The sequence below is a fragment of the Equus quagga genome, chromosome 11 (assembly GCF_021613505.1).
Source record: "Equus quagga isolate Etosha38 chromosome 11, UCLA_HA_Equagga_1.0, whole genome shotgun sequence".
NCBI classification, from domain to species: domain Eukaryota; kingdom Metazoa; phylum Chordata; class Mammalia; order Perissodactyla; family Equidae; genus Equus; species Equus quagga.
Genome location: NC_060277.1, coordinates 41,923,379 through 41,940,780, shown reverse-complemented (window position 1 = coordinate 41,940,780; position 17,402 = coordinate 41,923,379). Strand labels below are relative to the sequence as shown.

Genomic DNA, 17,402 nt, shown 5'->3' with positions numbered 1-17,402 from the left:
AGATCAAGTGACATTCAAACTGAGGACTGGCTCATCCAAAGTCTACGCACTCTCTTTCTGCTGTGCAACACTGCCTCCAGTCAACGAAAGCAAAATTCCACATTAAATTATGTACAAGTACAAAAATACTTAAGTGCTTATAAAAGTCTTTCTTTCTTCCCAATTTATACTGCTGGATGTCGGTGTAGATTTTAAACCTATCTTCAGCAGGGTCTGCAAGTCTCTGTGTGGCACGGTCATCCATGCTGGTGCCCTGGGGTCGGACCTCCTCCCAGGAGAGTGAGGAGGTAATGCAGACCCCTGTGAGGAGCGGAGGGAGTGTATATGCATGTTTACATACATAGAGTGGCTGGGAAGCAAAATACACATACAGCTGGAAGTATTTCCTTGTCCTGCCAAATTCAAGCGTGGGCCGCAAACTGTAAACAGCTGGGAAATGATGAGCCAGAACAGCAAGAGTCCCATCGACTCTGTGGAGAACCCTTAGACCCACGCAGATGCATCATATCAGATTTAGCCTGTCTGTATGGAAATAAACTGTGTGACATTTCTGCCCAATGAGGAGATACGAGTCTGCTTTCCACCTGAGGAATCTGGAGGAAAGAACCTGCCCCAGGTCACAGGGCTGGTATGTGGTGGCGTTCTCATCCAGGGCCTTGGCCACCAATCAGAGGGCATTAAACAAAAACTGCAACAAAGAGAAGAGACTAGAAAACGTCAGAGTACATCATGCAGAATAAGAGTAAATACTGCTGGTGAAACTCTTCTAGGTTTACCTGTCCATATATGAGTGCTGATTCACAATATGAATGTATTTTTTATTGTGGACCATAGTCAAAGAAATGTTGTAGGTCACTGCTGTTGATCAGGAAAGGTTTCTTACATAGAGGTGACTGCTGACAAAACCTCCCCTCCCACCCTTCCCCCAAGCATCTCTGCTTCTGAAACCGGACGGGGTTTCTCAGAGTGTCTCAGTCCACTCTGGGAGTGGTCAGGAAATGCTCACGCAAGTTTGGTAAGAACAACTTGAGAAAGCTTAAAGTGTGAAAGAGAACGAAGGATGTTAGTTGCTTTGAAAGGGGCAATAAAAAGGCTAGTACTTTTAAAAAAAAAAAAAAAGAAAAACGAAGAAGGAAATCAGAAAGGAACTACAGGAGGATTGGGGACTAGAGATGGAACCCAGAGAGGGCTCTTTAAAAGTGTCGGGGGGGGCTGGCCCCATGGCTGAGTGGTTATGTTCACGCGCTCCGCTGCAGGCGGCCCAGTGTTTCATTCGTTCGAATCCTGGGCGCGGACATGGCACTGCTCATCAAACCATGCTGAGGCAGCGTCCCACATGCCACAACTAGAAGGACCCACAATGAAGAATATACAACTATGTACCGGGGGGCTTTGGGGAGAAAAAGGAAAAAAATAAAATCTTTAAAAAAATAAATAAATAAAAAAGTGTCAGCGGGGTTTGGAGGAAGTTGTTGGCGTGAGGTGAAACTTACAAGAGGGCAGTTTGTTCTCCTTTCATAAAAGTTCCCTGACCATCTGCCAAGTCTAGACAGGGCTGAGCCAGGGGCTGCCATCACAAAGACAAGATTGATCCCTTAGCGATTAGAGGGGGAAATCGACAAGAGAGACTGACAATTACGATGCACTGCTACCTAGGTGCCACCGGCTCAGAGAGGGCTCCCGGCACAAATAACATCCGAGTCTTAAAGAAGAGGAGGCACGAAAGAGATGAATGAGAGAACGGTCGTGCCAGCAAGAGATTTTGACCTTCCCAGAGTTTAGGGACTGTAGTTTAAAAGGCAAGAAAAGGCTTCACACTGCCCAGTAGGTTCCCACAGCATTTAGAATAAAACCGAAACGCCTTCTTTCCGCAAAAGGCCCTGTGTGGGCTACCCTCTCATCCGGTGCCTAATCCATCCTCCCCACCGGCTCCTATCCTGCGGCCACACTGGCCTCCGCTTCCTCACCTCAGGGTCTGGACCTGTCCCTGCCTCCACCTGCTAAGCTCTCCCCAGGATTCACCTCGCCTTCTTCCCACTCGGCCCAGAGGGAATTTTACGTCCTCTCATCTCAGCTGGGCCCCATCACTTCCTAACAACCCTGTGTCTTCTTAATAGTACTTATCACTATACAAAATTATCTCTTTAGTTTATAAGTTTGTCTTCTTGTCTGTTTACTTGTTTAATATCTGCCCCTCTCACATATACACAGGCAGAATACAATGTAGCATGTGACGTGAATCCAATAAATATCCTGGAATAAATGAGTTGAGAGAGAGGGAACAGGCTAGCTCACAAACAAGATGCTGGGAAGTTTGGATTTCACCCAGAAAAACATGAGGAAATCACAAGGATTTTTTTTCCCCAAAGATTGGCCTAAGCTAACAACTGTTGCCAATCTTTTTTTCTTTTTTTTTTAATTTCTGCTTTTTCTCCCCAAACCCCCCAGTACATACTTGTATATTGTAGTTGTGGGTCCTTCTAGTTGTGGCGCATGGAACGCCGCCTCAACGTGGCCTGATGAGCGGTGCCATGTCCGCGCCCAGGATCCGAACCAGCGAAACCCTGGGCCGCCGTAGCGGAGCAGGCAAACTTAACTACTCGGCCATGGGGCCGGCCCCCACAAGGATTTTAAGGGGAGACTAACATGATCAGATTTACACTTTAGGAAGTTCACTCTAGAAATAGACTCCCTAAGGGCGGGGGGTCAGTGTGGAGACAATGAAGGGCCTAGAATAAGCCTCTGTGGGGTAGAAATTATTTTCAGCTAAAGGCATTTGAGTTCCTGAAATCCCTATTTGCCTAAAGCAGAGCCTCCCAAAAGGAGCAACTATGATCTTCTATTGTTGGAGACAGACTGAAATGAGAAGAGAAGTTGGCACCACACCCAAACAGACGCTGTCCCGAAACTATCCCATCTCCCACCTTTTCTCCCAGGGGCCCATTTCTCTTTCCAAAAAGTCATTTGTTTTTCCATAAGTGCCCCTTCCCCAACCCCCTTCTAAGAAGTCATTTGTTCTCCAGAAGTGCCCCTCTGCCCCTCCCCATCCTCTAAGATGGTATATAAGCCCCAAATCCTAAACACCTCCTTGAATTGCATTTTTGATGAACTCTCATGCATTAGTATGTAATTAAATCTGTTTTTCTCTTCTTGATCTGTCTTTTGTCAGTTTAATTTGCAGGCTCCCATTCAGAAGCTAAGAGACTAGAGGAAAAGTTCCCCCCCCCCACCCCCCCTCGTTGACAGCAGTTAGGAGGTTGTTCTAGAAAAATAAGAAATGGAAGAACTAAGCCACAGGCTGTGGAAATGGTCAAAAGGAACAGATTTGTGAGAAGTTCAAATCGACTGAATGGTACTTGGTGACCCACTGGACACAGAGGATAAGGGAGAAAGAAGCCCCAGGTCCCTGACCTGGAAGACCAAGTGAGCAAGGGCCCGTTCAGCAAGATGGTGAAGCGGAAGACGCTGAACGGATACCTGAAGTTGTTGACTCTGGGGTGCCTGTCGGCCTGCAGCTCAGTGAGGAAAGCATTTGGGGCCTCAGAAGGGTGTTGCAGACAGGTTTGAAGCGGAAATGCAGATTGCTGAGGGTGTCCATGCCTTGATGGTCCTTTTTTTCCCTGATCTTGTTGGCTGAAGACGAGGGCACATTTCAGAGGTTTTAGCCTTGGCCACCACGGAACAGCTCAAATCAACCTGCTCCAACCTCTTATCACTCAGCAGTTACCATTTACTGACCACCTGTGTCCCATGTAATCCTCAAGTGACAGCGTTTATCCTTTACAGATGTAAAACCTGAGGCCTCTGTGCTTACCACAATAAACACTCAATAGATGTTTGTTGGTTAGGATGATTGAATGAACGTGACTGAGTTGAATCTGAAGCTAAACTGACTGAAGCTTTAAAATGAAACTTCGTATGACTTTTGCCCAGACCAGGACTCGGTATTAAGAGGATGAACTCGATGCTGGATAAAGTTTATCTACTGTGGTCAGAGTACTAAACACACCTTACCTATCTTGCAGTGGGTCCTGCAGTACCATTTCCCAAACAGCCCAGCTTTGCAAATAGTCGGCAGGAGATCCCACGGAAACTCAGTGACCCAAGGAATAGCATCATGGGGAGTGGTCATCTAACTGGGCCATTTTCAGGCTTTAACACCTGCAGGCTAATGACTTAATCAGTAACTGGCAGAGCCCTGTCAAAAAGCAATAGGCCTTGTAAATATAGAAGGAAGGGAGAGAAAGACGGCTGGCACCTTGAGCACAAGGCGGCCGGCATGCCTGGCTGATCTGTGGGTTGGGAATGTCCACAACAAAGAAAGAACCCGAAATCAGGAAAATGGGAATTGAAGGGCAATGTGCACCTCCTTCCACAGTTCTAACGGGTTGGCCCTGCCTTCCTGAGCTCAAGGGGTCTCTCTGGGGAGAACGAGACCTCGTATGAAATGCACTTCATAAATTCTGATGTATTTTACAATTGAGAGCTATTATAATTAAGGACAGTTCTCCAAGAGGTGACACCTTTGAACAGGTCCAAAACGGGAAAATAAAACAAAGATTTAATGAAAGAATTAGAATAGCATGGTGCCAAAGTGATGGCAAGGGGAACAGTTTAAAAAGTACTCGTTAGTGGGGCTGGCCCCGTGGCCGAGTGGTTAAGTTCGCGTGCTCCGCTGCAGGCGGCCCAGTGTTTCGTTGGTTCGAACCCTGGGCGTGGACATGGCACTGCTCGTCGGGCCACGCTGAGGCAGCGTCGCACGTATCACAACTAGAAGAACCCACAACGAAGAATATACAACTATGTACTGGGGGCTTTGGGGAGAAAAAGGAAAAAATAAAATCTTAAAAAAAAAAAAAAGTACTCGTTAGTGCCAGGCTGGGGTTCAAGTCCCAGCTACGCCGTTTACCAGCTGTGTGACCCCATACATGTCCTCTATGTCTCCAGCCCTCCATCAGTATTTATTTCCTCCTCTATCAGTCTCTATCAAGGACACACACATACACATGCAGCTTCTTTTTTTCTCTTTTTTTCCCAGCCCAAGCCTGGGTAACGAGAGGGTCTTTTGTGGAATGTGACTACAGTGAGAGGCTCACTCAGTCCTAAGGGAAAGTTAGAATTTCTTTGCTTATTAGTATTCTGTAGAGTCAACAAAGTCTTAAGGTTCTATAAACTTATGGTTTTAGGAAGAGGCCTCTGGTTTGTTTTTATTTGCAACATTATCTGTGATCCTTTATATTTCTGACCAATGAACTACTTATACACTCAAGACCCCAGGGTTCAATATGAAATTTCAACACAAGTGGGAGTTATTATATGAATAATAACAGTACCCTTAATCAGAGATTTTGTGAGAACATACAACGGAGAAAGGAAAGTCTCTTCAATAATGATGTTGGGAAAACTGGACAGCCACATGCAAAGGAATGAAAATAGACCCCTGTCTTTTACACCATGCACAAAAATTTACTCAAAATGGATTAAAGACTTGAATGTAAGAGCTGAAACCATAAAACTCCTAAAAGAAAACATAGGCAGGGGCCAGCCCCTTGGCCGAGTGGTTAAGTTCGTGTGCTCTGCTTCGGCGGCCCAGGGTGTCGCTGGTTCAAATCCTGGGTGCGGACATGACACCGCTCATCAAGTCATGCTGAGGCGGCATCCCACATGCCACAACTAGAAGGACCCACAACTAAGAATACACAACTATGTATCAGCTTTGGGGAGAAAAAGGAAAAAAATAAAATCTTTTAAAAAAAGAAAAGAAAACATAGGCAGTATGCTCTCTGACATTGGTCTGAGCAATATCTTTTTAAATCTATCTCCTCAAGCAAGGGAAACAAAAGAGAAAAGAAACATACGGGACTACATCAAACTAAAAAGCATCTGCACAGCAAAGGAAACCATCATCAAAATGAAAAGATAACTGAGCAATTGGGAGAACATATTTGCAAATCATATATCCAATAAAGGTTAATATCTAAAATATATAAAGAACTCATTCAACTCAACAACAACAATGAAAAAAGCCTGATTAAAAAATGGCCAGAGGATCTGAATAGACATTTTTCCAAAAAAGATATACAGACGGCCAACAAACACATGAAAAGATGTTCAACATCACTATTAGGGAAATGCAAATCGAAACCACAATGAGATTATCACCTCATGCCCATCAGAATGGCTATTAAAAAGATAAGAAATAACAACTGTTGGAGAGGATGTGGGGAAAAGGGAACCCTAGTACACTGCTGATGGGAATGTAAATTGGTACAGCCACTATGGAAAACAAGACGGAAATTTCTCAAAAAATTTAAAAAAGAACTATCACATGATCCAGCAATTTCACTTATAGGTATTTATCCAAAGAACGTGAAAACACGAATTCAAAAAGATATATGCACTCTTATGTTCACTGCAGCATTATTCACAATAGCCATGACCTGGAGACAACCTAAGTGCCCATCAACAGATGAATGGATAAATAAGATGTGGTGTATATATATATACAGTGAAATACTACTCAGCCATAAAAAAGATGAAATCTTGCCATATGCAACAATATGGATGGACCTTGAGGGTATTATGCTAAGCAAATAAGTCAGATGGAGAAAGACAACTACTGTATGATTTCACTTATATGTGGGAGATAAACAAACACATAGATAAAGAGAACAGATTAGTGGTTACCAGAAGGGAAAGAAGGTGTAAGGAGGGCAAAAGGGGTAAAGGGGCACATGTGTAGGGGATGGATGGCAACTAGGCTTTTGGTGCTGAACATGATGCAGTCTATACAGACGTCGAAATATAATGATGTACACCTCAAATTTATTTAATAATATAAACCAATGCTACCACAATAAAAAACAAGAAAATAAGAGAACATGCAAAAATCATGAAGATTCACTGTCCATTTGATTAACTACTTAGTATGGAGAATTAAATGCAAACAGAACGTATATTTTCAAAGGCATAAAGATTTTTGAAGGTGATTTTATTTATACGTGAAGACCAAATCTTTCTCTATGAAATCCTCCCACTTCACGCTGGCAGGTAACTAAAAAACGTGATTTTATAGACGAATATTTCCTTAACATATGTATTCAGTAACGTTTCTAATGGGTTTTGATTACCAATCAGAATTTTCCTTGCTCCCCCAAGAAGGGAAAAGCGTTCTTCTGAACCCTTGTTTTAACGATCACTTTGAGAGTGATCGAGGTTGGTTTTACGTAGTCCTCCATTTTACACACCAAGAAACTGGGCTGGAGTCTTCCCCAGAGGGCCTCAAGAGGAGAAGGTCGACCAGCTCCCAGGACACAGCGGAACCAGGAAAAGCCACTGTCACAAGAGCGCTTTGAGGCTTTACCAGAAGAGGGAGAATAAAAAAAGTTTTACAAAAAAGGTACGGAAGAATAGAGGAGGTAGAGAAGAAAGACACAAAAATGAGCAGGAAGAAGTGGCTGTGGTAGGAAGTGCAATCCTGTCATCAACAATACCCACGGGGTGGGGGCGCTGAACAAAGGAGAATGAACTCAGACAGAGACTCTCAGGCAGCTGGGGACTGAAAAAGATGATCTCTCAAACTCAGAGCCACACCCTTATAATATAAGGAACTCCAGACCTTGCTATTTCTGCCTCATTTTTCCAAAAGACCACCTTATGTCTGTTCTAATATTAAAATGGGAGAGATTTCTGACAAAAGTAGAGAATCAAGATTCTACGATACCCTCAATCACTGAAACAGGTTTACAAAACATCTGATGAGCACTGTGCCTAAGGTGTGACCTTGGTCACATCATTTTTAACTCTTCGGTATTTCCAGCTATTCAACTCTTTTCTATCTCTGTACTTCCAGGGCCAGAAGAAAACTCAAGAGATTAGCTATAGCCAGGATTGTAGTCAACCCAACTCTTTTGGGACAAGGCAGGATGACAAAGAAAGGGACTTACATTTCCACAAACTTGACCCTCTCCTAAACCTTGCTCAGTTTTAGCTCATGTTGTGGCTGCAGAAAAGTCCCCTGGCATCTCCGAGCCACAGTTTCAGTATCAGGAGAACAATCATCTCTGCTTACTCTCAAGGAACAGTGAGAAAATGAATTCACTAATAATTCTAAAATTATTTTATGAAAACAAAAAACTGACAATAACGATGAACAAATACAAACTGCTGGATTCACTGAATTTACACCCACCAGGGAAGTATCACCTGCTGACCCTGGATTTTTCATGCCTCCACTCACCACCTAGACTGTCACTTCCTCAGACCCTAAGAGAAGGCACGGCTGCTATGGAAACAAGACCGCACTTAGCTGGACTGTGGGGGAGCAGCTCAGCCAAGTTTCCCCTAAAAACTGGGAGGGACTTTGAAGAAAAACAATTTCACTTTCTGATTAAATATGATCTTTTAACTGCTTTTCTTGTTATTATAGTTTTTCAAGCACAGTAATTTACTAAAGATTTAAAGTCCATGTGTCTAAAAACAATCATTATTTTTGGTGCAATTGTTTCTAATGGCTTGATTATTTATTGCCTCCTCTCTCTGGAGTTTTATCTGGAGCGTGGAGGTTGAGGGTGAGATGCACCTGCTCTCCGATTAACTGCCCTGAAAGGGGTGTTGAGACGTGCCCAAATCTGTCCTTCACAGACCTCAAGAGCCCAAAGACACTCCTGCTATTCATGAATAAAATTGGGAGTGCAAGCCAGAGAAGAGCAACTGAAGTCTCACCTTAGCGGCACTATGCTTTCAAACTTAGCACAGTGTAGTAAAACTTACGAGTCACCCAGTGTACAAATAAGGTCAGAGGTTCCTTATAAGACTAAGGGAAATGAAAGCCATACTATCCACCTTCAGTCCACATTCTTTTGCAGAGCTCCTGATAAATTGCTTTGCAGCTGACCTGGTAATGCTAGGTAGTCCTGCATCCCACCCACCAGGGTAGACTTCTGAACCTCATGGAAAAAGCCCCAGGTCTCCACTAAGCACAGGCACCAAACCAAGTTCCTTAGGAAGGTGAAGGGGGAGGAGGGTTTATTAGAAAAATGCTTTGTTCATGGTTCAAAGTGCACCACATCCATCTTTTCTCACAGTAGATAAGTCCTTTTCTCCCCACATTCCACTTCTTAAGTTTGGGAATAGGTAAATGTAAACTGAACCAAAAATAATACAGGATTATAATGCAACCCATGCCCAGGGCCTATCAGAAATTAGGATGGCCCTTTGGTGGCACCTCGAAGTCACAACTCCCAACCTCCACCCTCATCCCAGCTCTTGGGACGGTATCAGGGGTCATGACAGTTGTCAGGGTCAGTCCTTGCTAGAACTGCTGACTGAGGAGCCTATCTGCTACTCTAGAAAGCGAATGTCCTGAGAGGGGTTCTGTGTTCAGGCCTAAACCCCAAAACCAAAGCCCGGGACACATGGAAAGAACAGGAGCAGAGACAACGGAGGAAGTCTTCTGGGGACAGACCACCTATCCACAGCGAGCCCAGGTGGAAAGGCCCAGCTTCAGTAATGTTTGCAGGAGCAAATATTCATTTGATACTCCTCATACCACATAAATATACTCAAGGCTTTTATAGCAAGATTCCAGGTTAATCCCAAGAACTCACGAGGGAGGGTTTTATTACTGAAGTAATCAAAAGCATGGTTACAGACAGGTTTGCCTTGAGGTTAGGAGCGGGGACAGCATCTAAGAGCAGGCTCCGGGGAAGCCCTCCCCACAGGAAATCCCACCCCTCAGGCAAAGCTTCACTTTCGCTTCAATTTCAAGTCCCCAAATCAAATTTTAATAGCGCCCCCTTAAAGAACCGCAGAATAAACAAACAGGTCCTGTGCTTTTCCTGGAACCTCTGGCTCCCAGGACAATATCAAATTACAGGGCTTTTCTTCCCGGATATAGACTCTTTTCTTTCTTTTCCTTTTTTAAAGATTATCACCCGTGCACCCTATTGTGTGTCTTCCATTTCAAATACTTTGCAAATACATCCCCATTCTCCATCTCTGGAGTCTCCTAAGAATCTAGGAGGAGCCAACGAACGCAATTTGAATAATAATGAAATGAGTGAACAATTTAATTACCAAAGGTAGCCCTAGAGGCTCCAACAGAAGGGTTGAAAGCCTTTTTCTACAAAAATGTGGCCGCGTGCTCAACTGTGGGACCAATTATGGGGCGTGCAGAAGAGACAAGAGCACAGGTGCACACACCAGTTTAAGCAAATGGGGAATTAGCACAAATCCTCGCTGGAGACAGGACACTATGAAAAAGGATGACTTGGAAAGCTTCTTTCTCAGCTCTCAGGCTCAAGGTTTAGTTAACTCCCTTCCTTTTCTGAGTATTTGAAAGCAGCACCCACCATATGTAAAATAATGAAAAGTGTCCTCTGGAGAAAGGCTTTGAATAGAGAATTTAAAATAAGTTCAATGAATTTTCCAACACAAGTTCTTCAAATCAATAGTCACAAAGTTTTATCCCTCATACAATTTCCTCAAAGTGAAAATTTTAAAAGTTAGTTCCTTCTCTAGGATGCATACGGCTTCACCTGGACGTTAGGTTTAACTGCCTCATTCTACTGACCTTTTCAAGTGACCTTTCAATAAAGCACTTTTTCCCCTTGCTTTGGAGGGGGAAAAAAAATGAACCTTTTTGGAATCCTAAAAAGCTCTCAACTTCCTTAGGCCTTAAGAGTGTAGGAAGCCCCCACAGGCTAAACAATTGCTAAATGCCGCTTCTTGAACAGGAAACAGAGTTTGCTTCGGAGCGGCAACGCATTCCCCCGCCCCGCGCTCACTCCAGGGCAGGCGCTGCCATGCCCAGGTGGTGACACTGAGCACAGATAAGGTGTCCTAACAACCATATTTGCCTGGATCCCGGGAAACCCGCGGCCACTCCGGGACTCCCATCCTGGGCGCATCCCCCGGCCGCTCCACCGGTGCCCCCACGCCGCAGACCTGGGCGGCCCCAGGACCCCTCCCCCGGCGACACAGGGCGAGACTGACACCCGCAGCTGCCGACGACCCTGCCAGTCACGCTGCCGCCGGCTGCCTTTTTTAGCCCCGACATCTGACCCCGGCTTCGACAGCAGCATTCAGGGAGAGGTCCCAGGGCGCGCCGGGCGGTCCCCTCCTCTTCCCAACCCCCAGACCCCGCGGAGAGCTCGGGGTGGGGCGGGGGGGGGGAGGTACTGGCCCTGGAAGGGACCAGAGAGTGCCTGTCCCTCCTGCTCAGACGCTTCCTCTCTGCCCTCTCACTGACCCGGGTCCCCCTTCCGCCGCCTGCACCCGGCGCCCCCATTTCGCGGCTCGCGGTTGCGCCTAGAGCCCCTCCCCACCCCCACCCCGCAACTCTGCTCTCCCGGATCCCCTCCAGGTCCGCGGCCCGCGCGCCCGCCCCGGCTGCAAGCTGAGGACGCGCGGGGCTGGGGGCCGGGCAGGGGACTCCGCGCTCACCTCCCTCCTCCGCCCCGCTGTCCGGGTCGGCGTCCGAGGAGTCGGGCCCGTCCCCGTAGTCCGCTAGCCCCACCAGCTCATCCTCCTCCTCGTCGTCGTCCTCGTCCTCCGGCTGCAGCTTCCCCAGCACCTGGCTCATCGCGCCCACGGCCGGCCGTCCCGGGGGCGGCGGGGGTTCCTGGTGGGGGCCAAACCTCCTCGCCTGCCGCTCGCCAACGATTTCTGAATTGGGGTTTTGTCTGGAGGTTCGTGGGAGCCGGCGGAGGCGGGGGCCGCGCGTCCCCCGCGGCAGGCGGCGTCCAGGTCTGGGGCCCGCGATTCCCGGCGCGCCCGGAGCCCCCTGCCCCGCCCCGCCCGCCCGCGGAGGAGTCAGCCGGAGCGCGGCAGTTCCTCCCCGAGGAGGGAGAGAGAGACTGCGTGACCCAAGTCACCTGACACACACTGTCACACACTCACACACACACACACCCCGCACGGGCGCGCGCGCGCTGTCCCGGGCGCAGGCACCGCTCGGCGGGCGCTGGGTCGAGGCCGCGCACACACACTCGAGGGCGCAGGGGGGCGCGGAGCCCCCCACCGTCTCAGAGGGGCACACAGACACGCGCCCCGGACCTGGGGCCCCCGGATGCGGCGCAGTCACCCACCGCGGCTGCGCGCCAGGGGCCCCCACGCGCCCCTATTGCACGTGGTCTCCACACAAGCGGGTGAGCTAGGGGCCTGCACACCCTGAGAACCTCCCCGACACACACACCCTACCTCGGGCGACCTTTTGCAGATTTCAGTCCCGGGCGAGGGTTCCAGTCCTAAGTAGGTTGCAGCCCCCCCCAGCCCCCCCCGGCCCCCCCGCAACACTGCTGCGCCCAGGCTTCTCCCCAGATCAGCGTGCCTAGAACCCCCTGTGGGTGCTGAAGCGCCCCATGAAGAAAACTCAGGGAAATGCACGGCGGAGGCGCAGTCTCCATAGCAATTGCCTTTTAGTGTGCCTTTATGGTTCAAAGTGCTTCTCAGCAAGAATATTCAAAAATCAGGCCTACCCAGATGTAAATGTTTCTGTAACATGCCTCGTGGCTGCCTAGACTGAATAAAATGCCTCTGCAGCGTTGTGGGAAAGGTCTCAGGTGTATAACACACTCAGAGGCTATTCATGGCCACCTCCTCCTGTCTCCTTGTTGCGTAGGCTGTAATCCTACATCTCAAAATAAAATGTTTCGAGGCTTTTGGGGGGGGGGCGAGAGGGGGGACAATTCTCACATAGGAATAGCAGCAATGTGGGGGTGAGACTAAAACCTGCATTCCTCCACAAGCTTTTCACCACAGGACATACTGTACTCACCCTTTCTGGATACTGCAAAAGTCACGTGGATGAACTTCCTTCTGTCAAGCGCAACAAGAAATAAACCAGGTGGCCAGCATGGTGAGCCAGTTCCTACAGGTGCCAGCAGCTCAGCAGTTGGTGTGGGGGAGGAAAAGAAGAAGGGAGCTGAAGCTGGAGGCTCTTGGGGCCCAAGGGTGCTGCCTCTGTAGGGAACATTTATTGAGCACCTACTGTATGCCAGGGGCTGGACTAAGTGGGGGAAAGGGAGAATCCACATACGCTTAGAACAGTGTTCCTGTCCTGAGGAGCTCTCAGTATAGCAAATCGCAATTCTTGTCCTGGTTTTTGTAGTAAGTGTGGATGTTGAAGGTGGATGCAGATACCTTTTGGGAGGTGGCTGCTGCTTTTTTTTTTTTTTAAAGATTTTTTTTTTTATTTTTCCTTTTTCTCCCCAAAGCCCCCCGTACATAGTTGTGTATTTTTAGTTGTGAGTCCTTCTAGTTGTGGCATGTGGGATGCAGCCTCAGCATGGCTTGATGAGCGGTGCCATGTCCATACTCAGGATTCGAACTGGTGAAACCCTGGGCCGCTGAAGCAGAACGCACAAACTTAACCACTCTGCCAGCGGCCAGCCTGGGAGGTGGCTGCTTCTAATTGGAAAAGTCTTCAGATTTTCCAGGTGGAGACAGTATAACTTGGTGTGACTATATCAATCAAGGTCCTTCTCAGGTGGAAAACAGATGGCACATGCAAAGATTTTAACTTCAAAGCCTTTAAGTGAAGGGACAATTTACAGGGGTGTGGGCAGAGGTTAGGGAATCAACACAGGGATTAGCAACAGTGGGAAGAGATTATCACCCCAAAACTGGTAGGAGTAAAGGAAGGGAGCTAGAGTCCTGGACACAAAACAGCAGCTATAGCTGGTGAGGACACAGCCTCTGCCAGAAGCACCTCATGTGGAGACAGCAGTGGGAAGAGATACTCAGACCTCTCTCTCCTCCCACCTTCCATTCTCCTGGAAGTGCCTCCCATTGGCCAAACCCAACTGGAAGCCAGAGGGCAAGGGAGCCTGGAACCTAGTCCAGGACACAGAGGGTAGGGAGGGAGGGCAGGGTAGGTCCCAGGGTGAGGTGGGGTGGGGGACAAACAGCATAACCAGCACAAGCAGGCTCTACCTGCTCTTAGAAGAGGAAGTTACACTAGGGGTAGTTTTCCTAGTCCATTTTCATCCACTCGAGAAAGTCCCCAGGAGGAAGGTCTCTCCTAGAGGAGGTATAAAGACTTTCAGCTATTCCAGAGCAAACCCATCAGCCTGGCAAGGCCGTTGAGGTGGCCTGATTCAAACTGCAGAGGGCTACTTACGGGGCCCTAGAAGCCAGTCTAAGGTCAGCCCAGACGGTCAGGGCATCCCTGGGCTGCTGGCTGAGTGTGTGTGTCCCAGGGAGCCAGGGATTCAGGACAGGAGAACTCCTAAGCTAAAAGCCCCACTATGCCTGAGACCCAGAGAGGCTGGAGCTATCTGATGATCCTCTGCCTGTCCCAGAAAGCAAGATGTTAGGGGGAACACCAGCAGTGGATTGGAGCACACCCTAAGATATTTGAGAATTGGACAAATCCACAAAAAATCAGTAAAAACCAAACCCTCAAGTATGCTCCACCCCAAAGTAGATAAAAGAGTCATATATAGGTTTAAGAGATTCCAATTAACTGTTATTTCAGAAATGTACGGTATTGATAAAGTGTGAACAAACAAAACAGGAAAAATTGTATTGCTTTTCACTTTTTGCTGTTATCATTTCGATACTGTCAGCTTTCAAATAAAGGATATGTTGAAAAATATCTTAGAAATAGAACTTCATAAATGTAAAAAGTCATGTGTGTGGATTCTTTCAGAATTTGAATAAAAATTTAAAAAATTGAAAGTTTTTGAGAAATTTGGTGTGGGATCTGCTTAGTGACTTGGTGACCCCCTGGGCCACTCGGGCCTGGAGCTCAGGCTGTCTGTGACGTCTCCCTGGGAAAGCATTCTCAAGATTGTGAGCATTTGTCTCTGGGCTACCCATGATTTTTGCTGCTGTATGTAACCATGGCAGGTTGCCATATACATAGTAGGTGCTTCATAAATGTTTAAGGAGACAATGAAAGAAAAGAAGGGAACTAGATAGTACGTGGCCAGGTCTCTACACAGACCTGGCATATTTTTGAGAGGAACTTCTCGAAGAGAGAGAAGCCAAGTTTTCTGCTTCCTTTGAACCCTGGGACATGCCACAGTGAGATAAGTATGAACCATGAGCTACAAGAGCACAACCAGGAATGAGCTGACATGGGAGAGACAATGACTTTTGAGCCATCATCCATTCAGGACGACCTGAAGATTTGAAGGAATTACAATCTAATGACTCTTAAATGCTTATTTTATTTTTATTAACCTTTCCTTCTAAAAAAACTTAAATTTTAGAGATATTTTGTAGCATCATGAAAGATGAGCATTGTCTATTGCCCATTAAAATTTAACCAACTAATATTTACTGAAATTTTCCGTGAATGAGGCACTGTTCCAAGGTAACATGACTTTCAAAATATTCCCATGAAGTCAGTCATAGTATTGTCCTTACTCTACAGATAAGAAAACTGAGGTTAAACAATCCACCCAAGGTACCACATGGAGGGGATGGTGGGAACTACTTTGGTGCTCAGCCAAACATTAGACTTTGTTCCTATTTAATGGCCTGAGGCTAAAGTCAATTTATAGTCCTAAACTGAAAGGGGGGAGGGGAAGTGAAGAGCTGGCTCCTAAGCTCATAGGTAAAGAAGCAAAACACACAAAGACACTCGGGGCTGGCCAGATGGCGCAGCAGTTAAGTGTGCACATTCCACTTCAGCTGCCTGGGGTTCGCTGGTTTGGATCCTGGGTGCGGACATGGCACCGCTTGGCACGCCATGCTGTGGCAGGCATCCCACGTATAAAGTAGAGGAAGATGGGAACAGATGTTAGCTCAGGACCAGTCTTTCTCAGCAAAAAGAGGAGGATTGGCAGCAGTTAGCTCAGGGCTAATCTTCCTCAAAAAAGAAAAAGACACTCAAAAATGGTTGGGGCCAGTCCTGTGGCCAAGCGGTTAAGTTCACGTGCTCTGCTTCAGCAGCCCAGGGTTTCTCCAGTTCCCATCCCAGGCGCAGACCTAGCACCACTCATCAGGCCACGCTGAGGCAGTGTCCCACATGCCACAACTAGAAGGACCCACAACTAAAATATACAACCATGTACTGGGGGGCTTTGGGAAGAAGAAGGAAAAATAAAAAATAAAAATAATAATAAAATCTTAAAAAAAATATATGCACCTGGTGTCTCAGGCCATTTAGCTTAAAGGATTCACTAAAAGGAAGAAAAAAAAACCTGAACAACTTCCTAACCAACAAATGTCAGAAAACTACTTATAATAAGATTGTTGATCATATCACTCCTTTTATTAGGAACACAAATATCAAGTGATTAGTGCCCTTTCTGGTTTATATGGCTATATTGTACTATATGCTAAGCTAAAGTATAATATCTGTATTTTTGTTTAAATTTTGAATTTTAAAGGCCAGAAGTTTTGTGCCCTTATTATGGTGAATTACTTTGCTGTTACCAATTAGATGTCTTGTAACAAAGAACTCGAGAGCTATTTAAAAGAGACCTGTGCAGTTTAGGCAGAATAACTGCAGTCCTGAATAGGGCAAGCCATTAAATACAGCCAACATCCTGCATCTTAGGGTATTTTGAGGTATCTGATGGCATTGTGCCTGGTTCCTGGGATTCACATGTTGAAAGCCTTTCAGGCTTTCTTTTTAAATATGTATTTAAAGCCATTAATTCTCTCTTGAAGCAAACAAAGGAAAGAGCCTTCTACAGAATCTTGCTGGACTCCTGCTAAACCAGGGAAGCCAATCAAATTTTTCAAGACAGCAGCTCACAGTCTCCAGTTCTCCTAAGACAGTTGATAACCTGATGAAATCATTAAATTGTTTCCACAGAGGCAATCCATCATTAAAGAGATTTTATTAAAATAATGTTTTGACATTTTAAAAACATGCATATGGTAAAATAGTCAAACAGCATAAAAGAACATCCAATGAAATGTTAGTTTCTCCCACTCCTGACCTACAGTCTATTTGCTCCCCTCAACAGAAGGAAACAGTCTGTGCTGCTTTTTTTTTTTTTTTTTTTTTTTTTTGGTGAGGAAGATTGGCCCTGAGCTACCATCTGTTGCCAATCTTCCTCTTTTTGCTTGAGGAAGATTGTTGCTGAGCTAACATCTGTGTCAATCTTCCTTGGATGAAATAGAGGAACCACAAAGTGGCTTGACAAGTGGTGCTAGGTTCACACCTGGGATCCGAACTTATGAACCCCATGCCACCAAAGTGGAGCACACGAACTTAACCACTCTGCCACCAGGCCAGCCCTAGAAACAGTCTGCTTTTAAATGTGCAAAAAATATTTGCAGCCATTATAGAGATTTATATTTGATAACTTCATCTCTTAAATAGTCAACAATTTTTTTTTTCAAATGAACATGAAGACAACTAGATTTTTAGGGCTGTGTTTTGCAGGAAATACATAGAGGGAGATGAAAGAGTACTGGGAGCCTGATTCAGATGGGGT

At 46.4% G+C, this 17,402-nt stretch overlaps 1 protein-coding gene across 1 annotated transcript in view; it reads right to left on the bottom strand.

Moving 5' to 3' along the window:
* RRAGD (Ras related GTP binding D) overlaps nt 1–11,846 on the bottom strand; it is a 50,440-nt gene extending 38,594 nt beyond the window's left edge. Inside the window, exon 1 of the mRNA XM_046675987.1 lies at nt 11,446–11,846. Within this exon, the coding sequence (XP_046531943.1) occupies nt 11,446–11,584 (139 nt within the window). The 5' untranslated portion in view covers nt 11,585–11,846. The remainder of the gene's footprint in view (nt 1–11,445) is intronic.
* Nucleotides 11,847–17,402: the final 5,556 nt, after the last annotated feature.